Genomic DNA, 20411 nt, shown 5'->3' with positions numbered 1-20411 from the left:
AAACCCTTCACCACAAAGATTTGCATCATAGATCATGTGACTATTACTGGATTTGTTCAATTCAAAGCATACATTTCTAGACTCCTGACAGAATAGGAAGTTGGACAACCAGGATATTTTATGTTCTGGTCATTTACACTCCTGTTGTCTGGGAAGAATAGTTATAAACCAGAGAAACATACATGATTTAGGAGTAAGGATTAAAAAGAATGGGGACAACTTTCTTACCTTTTAGAAATTCAGCAATTAGGCTCAGTTCTGTGGGCTAAGAGTGTACACACTGATTGTTTAAGAGTGACACAAAAATAGACATTAATCTTAGGAACATAAGGAGTGATTCTTAAATTAAAAATAAGGAAAAAGAATTATTGTGGTTTGCAGGCCAGTAGGATTTGAAGTGGCAAGACTGATTCATCAAACAATAATCAAATGAGTACTCTGTGCACAAAACAATTCTGCATGTAGTGTTCACTTAATCTTTATACTTGTCTTCTAAGGCTTTCTATGTCCATTACTGGTGATGAAGCTGGGGATCAGTGAAGGGCCTTGTTGAAATCACACAGTTACATGACAAAGCTGAGATCAGAAGAAATACACATCTCAGTGCAACCATCAAAAAATATACCACCAATACTTAGGAATCTGATAAATGTCAGCATTCCCATCCCTCCTTAAAAGTTAATATTTTGAACTCTCTACCATTCTTATAACGTGAAAATGTGAAACTATTTCAAAGCAAAAAAAATCAACCTGCTGTTTCCCATTGGCTTGAGCAAGAAAACAGGACACCGTTTTCATGAAAGGGCAAGGAGGTGATGAAGACAGGGTGTAGTCGAGGCATGGCAAGGCAAAGGGATGTGAGAGGTTTCAGGGGAAGGAGGAGGGGAGAGGACTGTGTGGTAATGATCCAGATGTCAATACAAGTATTGGGTCTTTCTTTCACTGAGTCAACGAATCCCGATTCAGTATGTCCTCCGTGCTGGGTACAACATGAAGTGACTAAGGCAAGGAGCCTGCCCTCTGGGACTCAGTCGGGAAGGAGAAAGAGAGATGGCAACCAGCAATACAATAGCATCAGCTCAGAGCCATGCCACAGACTTCTGTGGGGCACTTCCACCCACCCCTGGGAGAGGGAGGGGATGCTTCCTAGGGGATGTGACGTTTATGCTGGGGTCTCAAAGCATGAAGAGCACTTTCCCTGGGGAAGGGCCACCCAGGCAGAGCATATGTCCAAAGGCATGCAGGTCGGGGAGATCAAGGTGTGCCCCAGAAAAGGAAGGTGGTTCTCTGCCTACAGCCTGAGATGCGTGGTGGCGTTGGTAGGGGCAGCAGAGAAACGATGCAGGAGAGGTGGATGGGGACCATGATTCTGGGTCTGCCGAGGGTGGCCTGCATTCTGTACACCATGAGGAGCCAAAAGGATTTTAGGCAGGGGAGTGACACAGTTCATGATCAGATCACTTGGGTGGCTTTGTGGAAGATGGATTGGAGAGAGCCAGACAAGGAGGGCAGCTGTTATGAACTCTACTTGGAAGGACCTCGCAGCCTGAAGATCCTTGGTGACCCCTAGTCTAGCTTCCCACTGTGTAAGTGACAAACCGAGGCCTGGAAAGGTTAAGAGACTTGCACAAGGTTACCCAGCCCGCAAGTCACAGAGTTGGGACGGGAATGAGGATCTTCTGCGGCTGCTGCAGGATCCCTTCCCCCTGCCTAGACTGCCAAAGAGAATGAGAGCTCTCAAGCCTGGCCTTCCCAGGAGTGGCCACAAGTTTATTCGCTTGAAAAAAAAACAACAGAAAGGTCAGAGAACAACAGTTGGTAAAAGAGTGAAAAAAATCTTTTTACATTGGGTTTGGATTCCCACTATCATTATGTACCAGAGCAACACAGCTTAGATATTAAGTAAAACAAACTAACGAGACAAGGGAATTAAGGGAAAGTGCACAGCCACTTCCTAAATTGGCCAAAGTAATCAGACCTGGACTGTTCACACACATGAAATTCAAAGACATGAGCAAAGTCCTTTTTGAGTAGCCTGGATCAATTTTTTTCCTAAAAGCAGAGGATCACTACTTCAGCTGCGTTGTCTAAAAAGAAAGCCAGTTGGCAAGAAAATACTTCATCCATAGAACTACTATTCATGCTGTCAGTCCCCAAAGATGCCCAAAGTAACCTCGCATGATTGCCACTGTCACTGAACTGAGATCTGAAGCCAATGCCCTAACCCTGGAATTTGAGGACAGGGAAGTGCCTTCTCTTTTCCAGAAAACTCAAATGTCAAGGTGAAGCAAAAATGCTCAAGATCCGAAAAACCAAATAGCCCTCCTATAGCCTACTCATAATTTCACTCCAAAGAGGGTGCTCTACACAGAGAACTTATTTTCAGAACAAAAACAGATTATCTGACACCTGCATCTTTCACAAAGGGCCCTTGAGACTTCCTATCTGCATGTGAAGTGGTGGGGTGTCAGCAGGATCTTGGGGTTGCCGTCCTCCTCAGGACTGAGCCATTTTGAGTTCAAGTGCGTAGCAGGCCAAGGAAGAAAGGTAACTGTGTTATCCAACACCCCATTTCATACTGTACATACCAAGCCATTAAAAGCAACAGAGCACATCGTGTCTTCGACTGGTTACAGATGGGAGAAAAACAGCCACAGTAATAAATTCACGGAGGTGGAGTGTGTCGTCACACACGGAGCCAGGGTGTGTGATCCAGAAGGTGTGTGTGGGGGAGTTAATACCATATGTCGTTTGACTGCCGTGGGCCTGCTCCCATGTCAATAGCAACACGTTCCTCCAAAACAGCTCCGACACCATCCCTGATGCCACGGCGTTCTGCCAAACCGACGTGACTCTTACCAGGTACTGAAGTCGCTGGCGCTCAGTCTCGGGGGTAAATTCTGAAGACATGGGGATGATTTCTCCATTTCTGATGATTATGGCCCTGAAAGGTAAAAAATTGTATTGTCAGTAGCCAACCCCATAAGTACCTCAATTCTATGACAACTCCACAGCTTAGTTCAGAGCATACATGAGGGGTGCGTGGGTGGCTCAGTCAGTTAAGCGTCCGACTCTTGATTCAGTTCAGGTTGTGATCTCAGGGTTGTGAGATCAAGCCCTGCATCAGGCTCTGAGCAGAGTCTGCTTGAGATTCTCCCTCTCCTCCCAACTCACATGCACTTGCACACTCTCTCTCCCTCTCAATAAATAAATAAAGCTTAAAAAAAAAAAAAAAGAACACACATGAAACGCTCAAGGGACACCTTTTCCTGCATGGCAACATTCACTGCTACCAACTGTGGATCCCTCACCATATTATAGGTATCTTTACTTTAAGAACATTACATTCTGGTTAGCTTACATTTACTTTTTTTGCTAGCTGGAACCGTTCCTTAACAGCCAGCACCAACCATCCTTTGGCACATAATAGATGCTCAGTGAATAAATGGATGAATAAGTGAATGATGGAAATTGAGGCTTACTCCAGACTAGTGCTCTTCAATAGAACTTTCTATGATAATGGAAATATGTTAATCTATGTAATCTAATATGGCAGCCACTAGCCACATGTGGGTAATGAGCATCTAAATTATGGTTAGTGCAGCTGAGAAAGTGAATTTTTTATCTTACTTAATTTTAATTCATTTATCTTTAAGCAGTCATGAGTGGCTAGTGTTTAATGTAGTAGACAGTACAGCTCCAGATCCTTGTTACTCCAAGTGTCTGTGGGCCAGGAGCACTGACCTCGCCTGGGATCTTATTAGAAATGCAGATTCTCAGGTTCCACCCCAGACTTACTCTATCAGAATCTTCATTGTAATATGATCCCCAGGTGCTTCATAGGCAAGTTAAAATCTGAGAAGCCTGACTTTGACTCCTGAGTTTCTAGGGTAGTATCCTGGGTCCAGGAAAAGATGTTCTCATCTCATCCTGAAGCTTAGGAAATTCACACACTTCCAAAAATGTATCCAAAACCTACTGCTGACTCAGGGATTTGAGAGAACAGAGCTCCCCAAAGGAGACATCTAAGGGAGAGGCCACAGTATTGATAACCATGGAGCAACGTTTCCTAGGCCTATTCCAGACGGAGCCTCCTGTTCCTAGATCTTCTTGTTCTGAAGTGGTTCCTAGCAGCCACTTTCCAGCTATCAATCGGTGAAGTGGCTTGCAAATTGCATTCTATATGAACCCAACAACTCCCAGGTACCAGGGAGCAGGAGGCCTGGAATCCCACACACTTCTCTGTGAAGAGCCACAAGTACGGGAAGTGCCTTCCACGAGCTCAGCTCTGGATGGATGTGTCACTGACTCTAGGGTCAGCTGCATTCTTTGTGCCAAGAGGCCCCAGGCACCCCTCCCTCCCCCCACAGAGGTGGTCTCCAACTCAGAAGCAATCCCTGTAAATGGCTGCAGCTGTCCCAACCTCTCCCCAACCCCCCACCACCTGTGCCCAGTTGTTGCTGTCATAGAGACTGGTGGGAAGGCAGGTAAGGGAGGGGATGACACCAAACATCACACGGGGCTTTAGAGAATTAACAGGTCTAAAAGAAAACCAGTGGAAGCTATGAGAAAATGGAAAATTTTAGGGGAGCTGACTGGGAAGAAGATGTAATATTCGTATCATTTCTTTTATCATGATGCCAAAAATAGGACAAATTAAAAGTTCCTTCTTATAAATCCAGAGTCACTTGTAAAATGCAACCCCCCCCCCAAGAAAGGTGATACCCACCATTCACAAATCAGTGTGTTCATTCAAATGGTCTCTGTCCTAATTAATCAACTAAGGCTAACTCCCTGCATAAGGGAATGGGAGTTTTGATAGAGGATGGAGAAACTTGGAGAGCTTGAAAGGAAGCTCTAGGTTTAGAGCCTTATTTCAAATAGCATGAAGGGCCCTGAGAACCAGGGGTATAAGGTCAAAAGTCATTAGGCAATAAATTTCAAAGGCAAACTTCTCTTTCAAAACTTTGCTTACAGCTAGTTTTCACTCTTTTTCTTCCCCTTTTCTACATGGTCCCTGAATTGCAGCTTCCAGGCTCCAACTAGGAAAGTTGGCTCTCTGGGAAGGAAGGAAAAGATAATGAGTAGAGAGGAAGGTAGAGAGGACAGAAGACAGTGTCAGAGACCACGGGGGAGGGTGTGTGGGGAGGAGCCGACACTGAGCCATCAGGCCCTGGAAGCTCCTCTTGTAGGACCTATGTGCGAGGTCAGTGACCTTGCTTGCTCTTATATTCCAAATGCTTCGCCTGTCACACAGCCCCATAATTCTTTGTTGAACACGAGAACAAATGAGAGAACTCAGGAGACAAAAGTTTTCCCCTTGAATTCGAGGCAGGAAGACAGAGGCAGCAGACGCTCACGTGCATGAGTAAAGTGGGGTTGACTTCAGAGCAAAGAGGGGTCTTCACCTAGAAATGTACCTGTTCCCTCTGCTATCCTGTTCTCTTCTCTTCCTGACCAGGGTGAGTCCGTCCATCACTCCCCACACAGGCCTTCCCTATATTAGTTATTCCCTCTCTGTACATCTGGCTCTGCCCACAGGCCCACTTCAAACCTACGCTCAAAACACTTTCAGTTGGGGCACCTGGGTGGTTCAGCCGGTTAAGCGTTAAGTGTCTGCCTTCGGCTCAGGTCATGGGCCCAGGGTCCCAGGGTCCTGGGATGGAGCCCCTGCTCAGCAGGGAGTCTGCTTCTCCCTCTGCCCCTCACCCCCCACTCGGGCGCTCTCTCTCTCAAATAAATAAAATTATTTTTAAAAAACCACACTTTCAGTTTACAATCAAACAAAACAGAACAAAAAAACAGGGCCGGTTTTCTTTTCTCTCCAATTAAGATGATAATCCACATTTAAGGGCTGTACTTCCCTACCTCCCACTGATCCTTTAAACAGAGGTAAATCCATTCTTGCCCCTCTCTCTATCCAACTGCTCTCAGAATCACCCAATGGCCTCTTTGTTGCTATAGCCACTCGACATGACCTCATTCCTAATCTGCTTGGCAGTGTTTGACAGTCTCTCCTGATCCTGGCTTCTGGGATACTCCTTCTCCTGGATTCCGTATGTCCCTGGAGGCCTCCTTCTCAGACTCCTCTATGCCTCCTCTGGTGTTATGGGCTACCATTTTGTCTCTCTACTCCTCTTCTTGGGCAATCTCATTTCCTAACTCCCTAACCCCCAAGATTAGGTTTAACAGCCTCTCCCACATGCTCCCTGAGCCTGGTACTTCTAATACAGAGCACATCACATTTTGTTACTGATGACTTAACATGCTGGCCTATGAGCTCCTAAGGCAAGAACCATGGCTGTCTTACTCAACATTGTAGCCTCGCTACTGTACACAGGGGCAAGCTATGATAAGCAGGACTGGGTACTTAATTTCCAGGGTCCAGTGCAAAATAAAAATGCAGGGCCTCTTGTTTAAAAATTAATGAGAGGGGCGCCTGGGTGGCTCAGTCGTTAAGCGTCTGCCTTCGGCTCAGGTCATGATCCCGGGGTCCTGGGATCGAGCCCCACATCGGGCTCCCTGCTCCGCAGGAAGCCTGCTTCTCCCTCTCCCACTCCCCCTGCTTGTGTTCCCTCTCTCGCTGTGTCTCTCTCTGTCAAATAAATAAAATCTTTAAAAAATAAATAAATAAATAAAAATTAATGAGAATTTTAAGATGGTGACAACAGAGCATTAAACCCAATGTGGGGCCCTTCCTAGAGTGAGGCCTGTGTGAACCACAGGTCGCACATCCATGAAGCTGGCCCAGACTGCACACCCTTAACATTTACTGAATGAGTAAATGGCTTCAACAACCACATATGCCAATGACTCCAAATATCCTTTGCAGCCCTTACATCCCTGCTGTGCTCCAGCCTGGAACAGACAACCGCCAAAACATATCTCCACTTGAGTACTCACCATCATCTCATCTCAAACATTCAGCATGTTTCAAACTTAACTGATAGTCCTACCCCATCCCACCCGCAGATCTGTCCTTCCAGCATTCTCCATCTCAGGGAAAAGCACTCCTTCCCACCTAGTCACCTGTCCATCCAAACAGGCACCACATCAGGTAAATTTCACCTCCTTTCCTTGACTCCCACCATTAGTGCCTTGGTTCCAGGCCTGATCAGAGTCTGTCCACATAACTCAGGAGCTCTCTGCTGCTCCCACTTCTGCCCTCCTCTGACCCCATACATGGTCACCACGGTGATTTTAAAGCATGATTCTCACCAAGTCACATCCCCTCCTGAAAGCTCCCTCCTGGCTCTCCAGCATTTCCAAAATCCATCATTATCTGCGTTTTGCCTCTGTTTAAGCCTCACTCTTGTTATTCTTACACATCGACCTCACCTTTCCTCTGGACAAGCTATTCCTCTCGAGAGTTCATCAACCCTGGAGAATGCCTTCTTTTGCCTTTCTGCTTTATCTCCAAGGCCCCTTCTCTGTGCTACCATGGTGTTGTACGCCACAGCCCTCACCAATCCTCACCACGACGGCTGCTCCCATGGCTTCTCTAACTACCTGAGCACATTTTCTGGTCAGAGCCTGAGTCCTTGTCTCCAAATCTCTAGCACACAATGCCTGGCCTGTGACAGACACACAGTGACTGCTGATGGATAAATGACTATGTGGATAAAGAGTGAGTGAGCTACACTTGGGTGGATCAACAGATGTATCCAGAGCGAAGGCCCTGAATAACACTTTTCCTAGTAACAGCATTATTGTCTGTAATTGTCTAACTGTATACAGTCTGGACCTTTAAATATCCATATGCCTTTTCACTGGTTTTACAAAAAGACAATGCATGTAAAAGGATGTCATTCTGGCTAGGTCATCACTAAAAAAGTGATTTGAGAGATAAAGGCAAATGAGGCAGAACCCTTGGCCTTAGTAAGCAGGAGAGAGGGAACACAGCCACTATGTTTACTCGGTTTTTTTAAATTTCAAATTCACACACAGTGAGGTATCAGCCTTCAATTCCAATATTCACTGCTGGGCTAACCTTAGCTAATTACTTTCTTAAATAGATCTTTATATCAAATCCATCTATGTACAGAACATTCTTCATTTCTGTTTTAACTACCAAGTTCTTCCTTTATGAGACACCCATGGATTAAAGATGACAGCATGTTTGGCAGTCAGACTTTCCAGTCCCTAAATCATGATGCCTCTTCCTATGTGCTTCCTGGCTTCCTTTTGATCTTTCGCTCTTTCATCCCTCTGATCTTGGGATCAATTGTGTCAGAGTGCTGGTCTCCAATCTGGAGCAGGGCAGTGAGAGGGAATGGGTTTCAAAGGGAACAGAGTGCGTGTGAAGGCTGACAAATCTCGCACTAAACAACCAATAAACTAGAGAAATGCTTTAAAGCTACATTCTGTCATCATAGGATCCTTGGATACTTCATATCTTCTACTTCATTATTTTATGAGCTGTTTTTCCTAAGGAAAACTATTTAAAACAAAACCAAAAAAAGCTGTGGCAGCAGTAAGAATCAAGGAGAATTAGGCATATGCCCTGACCTTTCTTCTGGGCCCTCACATCAGGACCTATAGATAGGACTACGGTCAGATTTTGGATGACATCCCATGTCCTTACTTAGAGATTGGCCAAAGATTAAGTGAGGAGGTTCCTAGGGTTGGGGTAATTTAATCAACAGGCAACCACTTCCTATCTGGTATCTTTTACCATACAGAGGGTGGTTCCTAAGCATATTACCCAAAGTTAAGGCTAGCCTTTCACGCACAGAGACTGAAACTGAAATTTACACGCTTTCATTTCCTGTCCAACATGAGATGGAACCCTATTTGTCACATGGTGAAGGCTAAGGTCTAATGTGTTCTTAGCAGTCAACTGCAAAGATGGGAGAAGAGAAGGTAAAGCAAAGACGTTAAACGTTTTTTAAATGTTCTCCCACCCTCCCCAAACAGCCACATGAGACAATAAAAGCAATTTATTGCTGACTGATGAGAATTTTGAGACAATTTCTTGAAAACCTGGCTATTTCTATCCTCTAATGTCACAATTTGGAGTCAAAAAGACCAACGTTTTGTTCCCCAAGTTACTCAAATCATTAACCGGTCAAGAGAAAAATAAGGGGTCAAATGAGATGCTCGTTTCAAATATTCACTCGATTTTACAACTTCTGTTAAGGGGATCACACCAACTCCTGTGAAATCCCACCTCAGAGAAGGATTGACACTCTCCAAGAGGCATCTGACAAACAAGCAAAGGGAAAAAAAAAAATGGGTAAAAGATATGATTAGGCAACTGACAGAAGGGAAAATGCAAATGTTCAATAAACACATGAAAAGATGCTCAATCTCACTAGTCCAGGAAAATGCAAATTAAAGTAAAAATAACATATAACTTTTGCTCATCAGATTGGCAAATGTTTGTTGAAAAAATTAACAACGGGTAGTAGTTCTTACAGGGTGAAAGGAAAAAGCCATTCTCATAATTAATGGGAATGTAAACGGTTATACCTTTTAAATCTATTATAATGATGGTTCAGTCATCCTACTTTAGGGACTATATCCTAGAAAAACAGAAGACTCAGAACATAGGATATACAGATAAGAATTCATCCTTGACATCATTTGTCACGGCAAAGACTGAAACAATGTCTATCAATGTTTATCAAAAGGGGAAATACTGAATGGGTTGGTGTGTAATCCGTAAGGTATTACTATACAGTCATTAAGAACAAAAAAAAAAAGTTAGGTATGTCTGGTGACCTGGAGGTACACATGATGTACTGTTAAGTGAGAAAAGCAAGTTTCAGAGTAGTATGTGTCATAATCCCATTTCTGTAAAAACAAAAACTATCCACAGATACCCCATATATGAGGATTCTGATCCCAGGCCAAAACCCGGTGTGCTCCTTCAGGAGCCACCCCCCCATCCCCCGGCAGTTACAAAGGTGGCACCAGGCAGGCCCCCTCCAAGGAAGCGGCCCTCCCCACCAGACTGGGTGCCCAGGCCATGTGCTGCAGTCTCAGCAGGAAGCCCCCGGCAGGGAGCGGCAGATAAGGGCTCTGCCCCCCACCCCCTTCCCCAGCAGCCTCATTTATGTGCAAATCTACCTTCCCAGCCCCAGCAGCTCCGCAGCTCTGTGGGAATCCTGGCTCCAGCACTTTTCTCCATTCTCACTCATACTTTTCCACTTAGATTCCTTCCCCTTCTTCCCCCTCCCCCCACCGCACCACCCCCTGGTTTAAAAGGCTGAGGCCTTTTGTCCAGAGCTCCTCAGCAGCGAGAAGATACCCTGTGGTCTGTGTTCCATGTCAACTGACCCTCGCCTGCCCAGGTGCCCTTCAGGGGGGGGAAATGAAACATAGGGGAGCTGGGACTTTTCTTTTTCTCTGCCTCTTGCCTGCAGGATCACAGGAAGTGAATAAAGGTTGACTGCTACCTTCACTTTGGCTCATTGCCCTCATTGGACCACTGTGACACCTGGGTGCTTGACAGGATAAATATGTTTGATTGAGCAGGGAGAAACGTATGGAGGTGGGAGCGTTAATTTTTCTTCCCATATCTTTTTGTTATTTGACTGCTACCAGGAATGTATGTTCCTTTTGTTTGCCCAGATTTGGCCAGATATTCCTAGAAGACCTAAAGTCCTAAAAAGTGCAGGTTCATCTTTGTTCCACTACCAATCTTTGTAAATCCTGTATATGCCCCAAGCACTGGTCCACAGAACTTTACCCAGTGGCCCAATCACACGTCAGAGGTCATCAGTCAGAGGTCAGGCACAATGGCAGAGGGATCCCATAGCTGTGTCAGGAGCCACTAACTGAGAAACCAGTGGCTGGATTTTCTTATAAAAATACAAACTGGTTAAGCCCCAAAATGTCTTTGTTGTAAGACATTTTACAATATCATTCAAAAATGACATTGTTTTAAGAAGATGATGACATTTGGAGAATCACAGGGCAAATGCAGGAAAACTTTTGTCAGCGCTCCCTTTCTATAACCCTCAGGAAGCCTAGAAGCGCACGCTCCACCAGGCACATGCCTAGGCAGATGACCTCTCAGCCCTTCAGCCTCTTCGAGGTAAATCCTTTGGCCTCAAAACCAAACAAAATCCCCAAATTCACAGTCATGTGACTTTGCAAATAGATGCCATACAGACATGGTATGAGGACAACTAATAAGTATTTAATTGTCCACCTCAATAGAAGGCTTTCCCCAAGTGGCACAAAGAGTGGGAAAAATGGATATATACATATAGATTTTTATAAATACACTTTATATATACGTACCCACATGTAAGTACACATACATGTACACACACACACACACACACACACACACACCCCTCCAAGTTTAACACTGGTACACTCTGCAGAGCAGAAATGGAAAAGAAATAAAAAATTGCCAAGCTGCTGCTCTTAAAAAGCAGGTAATGGTGTCCAGCAGTCCAGTTTCCATGGAATGAGAGATATGAAAAGTCTTCCAAGCAAAACAAAAGTGAGGGATCAAGCTCACTCTTGAAGTCAGAATTGAAACTAAGGTGCTTCATCTTGCCATCCCTTGATTTCTTCTTCTCTCTGAGGCATGGGAACAGCCGGCCAGCAAAGAAAGTGCTTCGAGGCTCACGTTTGAAAGAGTCCCACACAGAACTTCATTCCAATCTCTCACTGTTTAGAGGTCAGCCAGCCCGGCAGCATGGAACCCACCCATGCGTGTCATTATGTGTGAATGTATGACGCACGAATACACAGGAGGAAGGTTCTGCACTATCTACCCTCTCTGGGTTGTGGTAAGTTCTGACAGTTTACCCAGGAGGTGATACTGTCAAAGACATCCTGCAGGGCGATGGCTAATTGCTGAACCCTCTCCCAGCTCCAAAAGTCCATGGCATAGGAGGGATGGACGTATGTGTGCATTATCCGTGGTGGCAAGGCCACACGGTATGGCAGAAATGGAACTGGCCTGGGAATCAAAATTTGTAGGTGCCAGCCCCACCTCATGCCCGTCTTTGGCTCTGGGCTTTGGAGCTCTTGCCCAGAAAAAGGAGAGATGGGACCAGATCGTTTCCCAGGCATCTTTCAAGTCTGAATTTAAACGATTCTGAAAATAAGCCTCAGGTATGTGGGGTAGAGAAATAGGGACAAACTGGTACAGTAACTGCTTTTCTTCTCAGGAGGTGGCAATTGCCACAATTTAGATTCGAATAAATATAAACCAGTACCGAAGTGCGAAGATGGGAGAAGTCACCCTTAGTGCATCTCTTAAATCATAAGGGACAAGGAGCCCATTATCGAGCAAGCCCCCCAATGTAATTTCACTGTTGTCACCAGTCCCCTTGGAACGCAGAGCTGCAAACAAAAGGCATCTTCCACACTGTTAAGAGTATTCATGGGATGCCCTGATTCCATTACACACTTTTTCAGCTGAAAGTGATTGGAAACGCAACATTAAACTGCACATTTCCAGAATGGAGGAGAAAATCTGATACAAGGTGACAAAGAGAAACCATTCGGAAAACCCTTTTTGACAGTGTATATCAATTCCAAAATACAGGGAGGAGGCATCCATTTTGTCAAAAAGCATCAGACCTTGTGAGTCCTGTTGGGATGCAGCAGAAGCGTCTGTCTCCTTCAAAGATATTAGAAATGTGTCGACAGAAAAGCAAGCAGGGCAGCTGACGGAACAAGCGGGGTTACCACCGTCAGAGGACAGCCAGGCTGTCGAGGCTAATTAGAGGTACCAGAAAATAGATGAAGGGAAAAAATAATCCCACAAGCCTGGAATTAGTTTGGGTGTGTTTCTAGTCATTCCATTTTCAGAATGGATACTGAAGAAAAAGTTTGCAAATACGACGATTCATTTAACAGAGCCTCAAGCACACAGTTAAGTTTCCCAGCAAAAATATTCACACACACACACACACACACACACAATCCGGAGGGAAAAAATACCAATCTTTAAGTAGCAGCACAAATAAGTGACCATTTGTACAGCCATAACTGAATCGGATGTTCCTTGTTTTTCTCACAACCAGCCCAGTCTGTATTCATACCACTCAGAATAATTTCTCAATGTCATAATTCTGCCACTTTCTACAAACATCTTGCTTTACCAGCAACATTCATGAAACCCAATGCACCAGCACAACATTTCCCAAAGTAATAAAAGCCTCACAGTCATTAAAGAAAATTTTTGAGGTGATTCTTCCTTAAAAAAAAAAAATGACAAGGGGTCCATCTATAAATGAACAGTGGGCTTATTTGTTCTACTTAAAAAAAAAAAAACCCTATAATCCACATTTCATAAAGTTCATCCAATTAAAGTGTGCTATTCAGTGGTTTTTAGTAAATCCACAAGGCTGTTCAACCATCACTACTATATAATTCCAGAACATTTTCATCACATCAGAAAGAACCCCTCATCCTTCGGTATCCATTAGCAGTCACTCCCCCTGCCCCCATCTCCCCTCAGCCCCTGGCAACCACTGATCTACTCAGCTTCTATGGATTTGGCTATTCTGTCTGGATAGATCATATAAATGAGATCATATAATATATGACCTTTTGTGCCCAATTTCTTTCACTTAACATAACATTTACAAGGCTCATCCTTGTTGTAGCATGCAAAAGTACTTTATTCCTTTTTATGGCTAAATGAATACTCCACTGTAGAGACAGACCACATTTTGTTTATCCATGTTCATCAGGTGATGGACATTTGGGTGGTTTCCACTCTGGCTATTGCGATTAGCACTGCTACGAATGCTCATTTACAAGTTTTTGTGTGATTACGCTTTTAATTCTCTTGGCTATACGCCTGGGAGTGGAATTGCTGAGTCACATGGTAACTTTGTTTAAATTTTTTGAGGAAGTGCCAAATGGTTTTCCAAAGTGGCTGCACCATTTTCCATTGCCACTGGTGGGTTTTAAAATTTTCTCTTCAAGTACCACAGAGTTCAAACTAAATTTATTTCTGAAAATCCCACAGTCATTTCTCATTTTACACAGTTTTAAAAGCACATTGCTAGACGAACCATGAGAGACGATGGACTCTGAAAAACAAACAGGGTTCTAGAGGGGAGGGGGGTGGGAGGATGGGTTAGCCTGGTGGTGGGTATTGAGGAGGGCACATTCTGCTTGGAGCACTGGGTGTTATGCACAAACAATGAATCATGGAACACTTCATCTAAAACTAATGATGTAATGTATGGGGATTAACATAAGAATAATAAATAAATAAATAAATAAATAAATAAATAAATAAACAAACACATTGCTGGAAAGTTTTGCCTGTATGCTTAGATTTCAGTGCTCACATTGAACACTTAAAGGTTCATTTTCCATTTGCATCAGAGGGTATAGATCTGGTTCTTCTCAAGTGCAGGGTCAATACCTATAATCCACAGCAATGCACAGCCCCCCAGCACAGATGCATACACACTTGTCAAGCCCCAAAATGAGCACATTTTTCTCCCCATAGCAAGTAGCTAGACTGGGTGAGGCCACCGAAGGTATTTATTGTTTTCTCTACAATAGTCATTTTGGGAGTAGGATGGACCCCCCTCCTTTTTTAAAAATAAATGGTGACTACGATAGCTCAGTGTTTGTGTGCCAAGGCAGGTAGGACATGCAGAGTCTGGGAAGCAATCTCTTCTTTACTAATGCTCTGCATTAGTCACACCCAGGTTAGAGTTGTGTCCAATTTTGACCTCTTCACTTTAAAAAGGCGATGCAACGGAGCAAATGAGCAGAATCCCAAGAAGAGAAATAAAAACAACTTAAGGGGGGTGGAAAATAGATGCTTTGAAGGAAATTAAAGCAACTGTGGTATTTCAGCCTGAAGGAAAGAATGAGGAATGATTTGATCATACTCTCCTTCACGCAATTTGAAATGGTTTTATTCAAAGAATGGTGGGTGACCAGTTCTTCATGCTCAGAACAAAACAAACAAGAGGAAATTCTATTTAAATCAAATCAGTAAGATTCTATGGTTGGAAATGGGAAAAGAGTTTTCAGATCTTCACATTATGCATTGATCGAAGCCCGTGAGTTTCCACCCCTGGAATTCAAAAGGACATAGGGGAGCTTTGCCTATATTTGCCTGCCAAGAGTCTTGAGGCATCCTTCACTGTTTTTCTTTATGGTGCTATAAATCAAGAACTACATCTGCTCTGTAAGGGCAAAGTCAGATCCATGAACAATTCATTCTAGAATGTGTAATGTATTGAGAAGGTCTTGCAACTTACACTGTGTAAGTAAATAGGCATCCTTGTTGCCATAGCCCCTGTTCAAAATTAAGCTGCATGACTTCACCTCGCAGGGCAGGTAGGCTTGCTTGTGGCCCGTGGTTAGGACAGAGGCTAGATGCCTTCCCTGTAAGGCCTCTCTGGTTCTACCTGCTCATAGTTGCCCCATGCCAGGTCCTTATAAACAAAGGCTTGGGAAGCCCATCTCTCATTCACTGAACATAACCATCAGTTAGGTTTGGGGAGCCAGTGGAAGCGGAGTGGAAAGTAACCAGGGCTTGGAGTCCAAAGTCTAGTTCAAGCTATGAACTAGCTACACTGGGAAAATCAGCCACTCTGTGACTTGTTTTCCCCATTTGAAAAATGGGGCAATACCACTTTCTTCAGATTAGATGAGTTTATGTACAAGAGACCTTATGTATATTTTGGGTTTTTTAGGGGTTTTTTTGTTTGTTAAGTATAATTTATTAATGATGCTGATTGAATCATTAAAAGAAATTTGCATATCCCAAGTCAAACTAAAACAGTTACTTGGAACTGTGTTATTTTGTACAATAACTGTCCATAGTTGTGACCCTAAAGAACTGTATAAATGAAAAAATGAATTGTACTTAGGTGGCCTCCCGTAGTCTTTAATGATAAAATGGTATGCTGATTTCCCATTGTCATTTCCAGACATGTGTTCAGATCCCTCCAGAATTCCATAGAAAACAAGGCAGATTGATAGGGTAGTACTGGAACATTCCTGCTTCTCTTAATCACTAGCTTTAAAACCCCACCCTGTTCATTAATATTAATGCCATAATTTCAACATTTTTCTAAGCATATCTTAATTTAAGATTTTATCTTGACAAAGATATATAAAAGGTTCTCATGCCAAATTCCCTTTACTTACAAGAATCGTGCTTAACCCACAATTTACCTAAGGCTATTGCAATTGTCCAAATGAAAAATGAGAGTCTGGACTATGTCTGTGGGAATAGATAGAAATCTCAGAGATAAAATACATTAAAATTTTTTTATTCTATCTGTATTTATCATATGCACATAATTTTTAAATATATCCTCTTGGGTAAAGGAAACGAAATGTCCGGGAATCCACTGAGGCTCCCAACTTTGTCCCTGGAGGGCGATGATGTCATTAATGACAGGGAGACGGGAAAGAAGCCAATCTGGTGAAGAGGATACTGCATTCTGACTTTACATGTTGAATTCGAGGCATGTGCCTGATGCCCCGGTGGAGGGACATGGGTGTGATGCTCAAGAAAGAGGTCAGCGTTAGGAAAACAGACTTGGGAATAGTTACATTTACGTGGTAGTCAAAACTATGGAATTGAAACAAGTACTCCAGGGAACGTAGATTGAAAAGGTGGATGTAAATATTAAGTGAGAACATAGAAAGATGGGTCCATTCCCTCATTTACCTGGTGAACTCTTCACAGAGTAAGTCAATGAACTGAAGTTGGCCTCCATGGAAAGCTCTTATGAGAGACAGTAGGAAGCCACCAAAAAAAATTCATGCTCAGAAGAGTCTGAGAAACACCGTTCTTTGTCACATGACTTTTCTGAGCTTTTATGTAATAATATGGATTGTTGTTCTCCAAGAGTAGGTAACTGTGCAGTAATTCTCAAATGAGACTAGGGAAGGAATAGCTCTTAACATCTCACTTTTCTATCAAGTGTGGGTTGGATTCAGGGATAGATGCACCTGACTGAGCCTGGGGACACAATAAGTTCCACTCTTGGTAGCCTCATGCCCTACTCCCAGAAACCTTGTCAGGTAAAATTCGGAGCTGCTCTCTCTTGGGGAAAAGCCACACCATGCATATCTCTCTCTCTCTCTGACTCCCATTTTCTTTTCTGAAATGCTCTCATTACAACGCTGCAGCAGTAAAGGGGGTGGACACTGCAGTGGAAGCTGCCTCAAAGAAAGCTAAGCTTTCTCTCCCTCCCCACTCTTTGCCTTTCTCCATTCTGGCTCTTCTCTAAATAGTTTGCCAAATAAGAGAACTCGGGGTGTGTTCCTGCTACTTCAACTGGTTCTGATTGGACACTTGAGGGTTTTCTTGTTCTGGCTCTCATTCTTACTTCTGTGTTTGCTGCCTCTCCAGAATGACTTCCCCTCATCACCAGGATTAGAGATGGAAAGAGGCACATAGGCTGTTCTGGTCCTAAGCCCTGCACCTGACTCCAGCTTAAATAAAAGAAGATTCTGACATGTGCTAGCATGGCTCATGAAGACTCACTGTTACTTATAAAACATGTTCCCCTGTCTTATCCTCTGTCCATAGATTTCTTTATTTACCTTTTTGGGATTGGTAGTCAGGGTCCACAATAGGACTTGAGAAATAAGAGTTTCTAGGTCTTGGTCACACAGCTTCTTATTCCTCTGTGGATGTTCCAAAAATCAGACTGAGTTTTAACTCACCTCTGCAGAATGTGGCTGCCCCTCTACAGCCTTCCCTAATGGCCTCATTGCGCGGATAGGAAATCTCTCAGACATTTACAGGTGAAGAAACTTATTTTGGACTTTATGTTTTTGCTATTTTGCAAATACTCAGACCAACAGTATGGAGTTAAGATCCCATTACTTCTGATGGGAAGGCCAAGGGTGGACAGTACCACCAACCTATCAAAAGTGTTCACAAAGCTGAAGCCCAGAATAGATTTATGCTTATGGAACATGGTGAAGACAACAGAACTAGCCTGCCTTAGTTATATGTGGAAAATGGAGGCAATTGAGGAAGAGACTAATTGGCTGTTTGAGAGCAAAGGTGTGATGCTGACAGATGAGAAAGCGGAAGAAGTACTATTTTATTGCTATTTTACCTGTCAGATTGAGAAGGGGAAAATAGCCTTGAGAAAAACAAAAAACAAACAAAAAATAAAGCCCAAGATGAAACCATTTCAGAAGAGAACTCTGCCACAGTAAATGGGGTCAAGTCCTCTGGCTTCAACAGATTACATCTTGGGGCCCTACAGTCCTCAAAACTGAGGCTGTCATAGTTCTGTCAGGGATCTGGGAGCAAGTACAGTAAAGAAATGTGCCCAAAAGATTGGAGATGGGCAAATCAGGTCCGATTTTCAAGGAGACGATGGATTTGGTCAACAGAGGAGGGTGATTTGGTATCAATCTGGAGTAAGATTCTAGAGCAGGCCCATAAAGAAACGGCTTGTGAGGGTTAATAAAAAGGAAAGCCCAGATCACTGGTAGTCTGCCTGGATCCTCTAAGAGAGTAAAACATGTCATTCCCAACCCTCCCCCATCCCTTTTTTGGTCTAAGTAAAAGAAACACTGCAGGCAGAATATCGATTTGGACTTCAGAAACCAACACAATCTTTCATGATCTTTTGGTGGACAACGAAGAATAGAAACTAGTGTAAGTAAAAATAAGCAAATTAAAAAATGACTGAAATGTCCACAAAACTTAGAGTTTCAGTCCGTTAGACAGTCCCTGTGGTACAGCTCTGCTGTGGAACAGTCCTTTCCAGGAACAGCGGCAAGGAGAGGGAGAGACAAACCAGGACTTCTAACCAAGAGCCAGGTGGATCTAGTTAAGCTAACTGGTGAGGTGGCTGGGATATCAGTAAAGATTTAACCAAAGCGAAAGAGTTATCTCCAAGGGATCAAAGAAGAAAGATCTCCTCTTCCAGGGTTTACAAGGAACACTGGATGCTGTGACTGGTCCAGCTGGAAAATGAGGTCAGGGAGAGGGTGGGCGATCAGAAAAAGCAACCCCGGTAGGGAGGCCTAGGACAGAGACCGAAGGCCAAATGGGGGCCGATGGGCACTGTTTGGTTCTCTTAAGTACATTGGCAACCGAGTCATTCCAACCATGAGAGGTGCCTCGGCCACAAGGCCTATTTCCCCCACACTCTGATAAGGTTCAGTTATCAGTCTGAATTCTCAGAGTATGAACGGGAGGGCAAAGGAAAAGAGAAAGAACATCATCAACAAAATAAGGAGCGTGATTTTCAATAGATAAACCACTTCCTGTTTTCCTTGGGATTAGCAGCGTCAAAAGTAGAAACTTAGCCACTTAGCTTCCATGAAAGAATGGGAATGCCCTTCCCATTTTTGAAAGAATGTACAGGAAAGGGGGCACCCGGGTGGCTCAGTCGTTAAGCATCTGCCTTCGGCTCAGGTCATGATCCCAGGGCCCTGGGATCGAGCCCCACGTCGGGCTCCCTGCTCAGAGGAGAGCCTGCTTTTCCCTCTCCTTCTGCTGCACACCCTGCTTGTGCTCTCTCTCTCTGTGTCAAATAAATAAAATCTTAAAAAAAAAAAAAAAGAATGTACAGGAAATATTTATATTATGGGCTAACACATGTGAAAAAATAAAAATCTTCAGGTTGTAAACTAGTTACTTAAAGTTTAACTTTCCCCCTCAAACTGTAAGAGAAAAATATATCAGTTCACTCTCCTATATCTCACAGGAATGAAGAAGGGAAAAAACAAAACAAAACAAAGGAAGAGGTAAATTCACTGGAAGAAAAACACACTGGAGTATATCCACTAGAAATGTGTCATCATAGATACACTGTTTTCAAATGTTCTTCTAGGGGCAAGGTTCAAGCTGTAAGCTTGTTCTTATAATAACCCTGTTGGAGAGGCATTTCCTACTACACCACCACTCTACAAAAACACTCAGGAGAAACACAATCCATCAAATCCCATGTTTCCGTGTCCCAATTTCTGTGGACCTATTCAGATTTACATTTCGAACATTTGGCATCGGTCAGCAAGTTCCACATGCCACAGAACAAGAGGCTCTTAGAGCACAATCATGCCCGTCCCATTGGCTGGCCCCATTCACAACTACCTCTCAAAGGAGAAACCCATATAGAAGCTTTCCACAAGCAAACCTTTATAGCCTTAGCCTGGTGCAATTTAAGAGTGAGGTTCAGAAGCAATTAGAGAGAGCATTAATAGAGCCATTTTTCATAATTCGAAACATGAGTTTGCTATTCAAAAGGCTAACTGTAGTGCTTGAAGCTAAGTGCTTAAAACTGCCCTGGAATCCTAAAGTAATATATCCTAATTACAATCACATTCCTTCAATCACATATGAAAAAGTTCACACTTTCTCATGTTTGGCTGGGATCACTTAGAGTCATTTGTTGTAGCTGTGAGATCCCTTTCATGAGAATCAACATCTTCATTTGGTTTCCACATGAATAACTGCTGGAAGCTACAAAGTCTTT

General features: G+C 43.5%; 1 protein-coding gene across 2 annotated transcripts in view; it reads right to left on the bottom strand.

The window, feature by feature from the left end:
• The window catches only part of PPM1H (protein phosphatase, Mg2+/Mn2+ dependent 1H), a 243754-nt gene that overhangs the window by 81429 nt on the left and 141914 nt on the right, over nt 1–20411 (bottom strand). For both annotated transcript variants that reach the window (XM_021678641.1, XM_021678639.1), the window contains exon 5: nt 2860–2944. In XM_021678641.1, the coding sequence (XP_021534316.1) occupies nt 2860–2944 (85 nt within the window). The remainder of the gene's footprint in view (nt 1–2859; nt 2945–20411) is intronic.

This window comes from Neomonachus schauinslandi, chromosome 5 (genome assembly GCF_002201575.2).
Source record: "Neomonachus schauinslandi chromosome 5, ASM220157v2, whole genome shotgun sequence".
Classification (NCBI taxonomy): Eukaryota; Metazoa; Chordata; class Mammalia; order Carnivora; family Phocidae; genus Neomonachus; species Neomonachus schauinslandi.
This window is presented reverse-complemented; position numbering and strand designations above follow the sequence as displayed.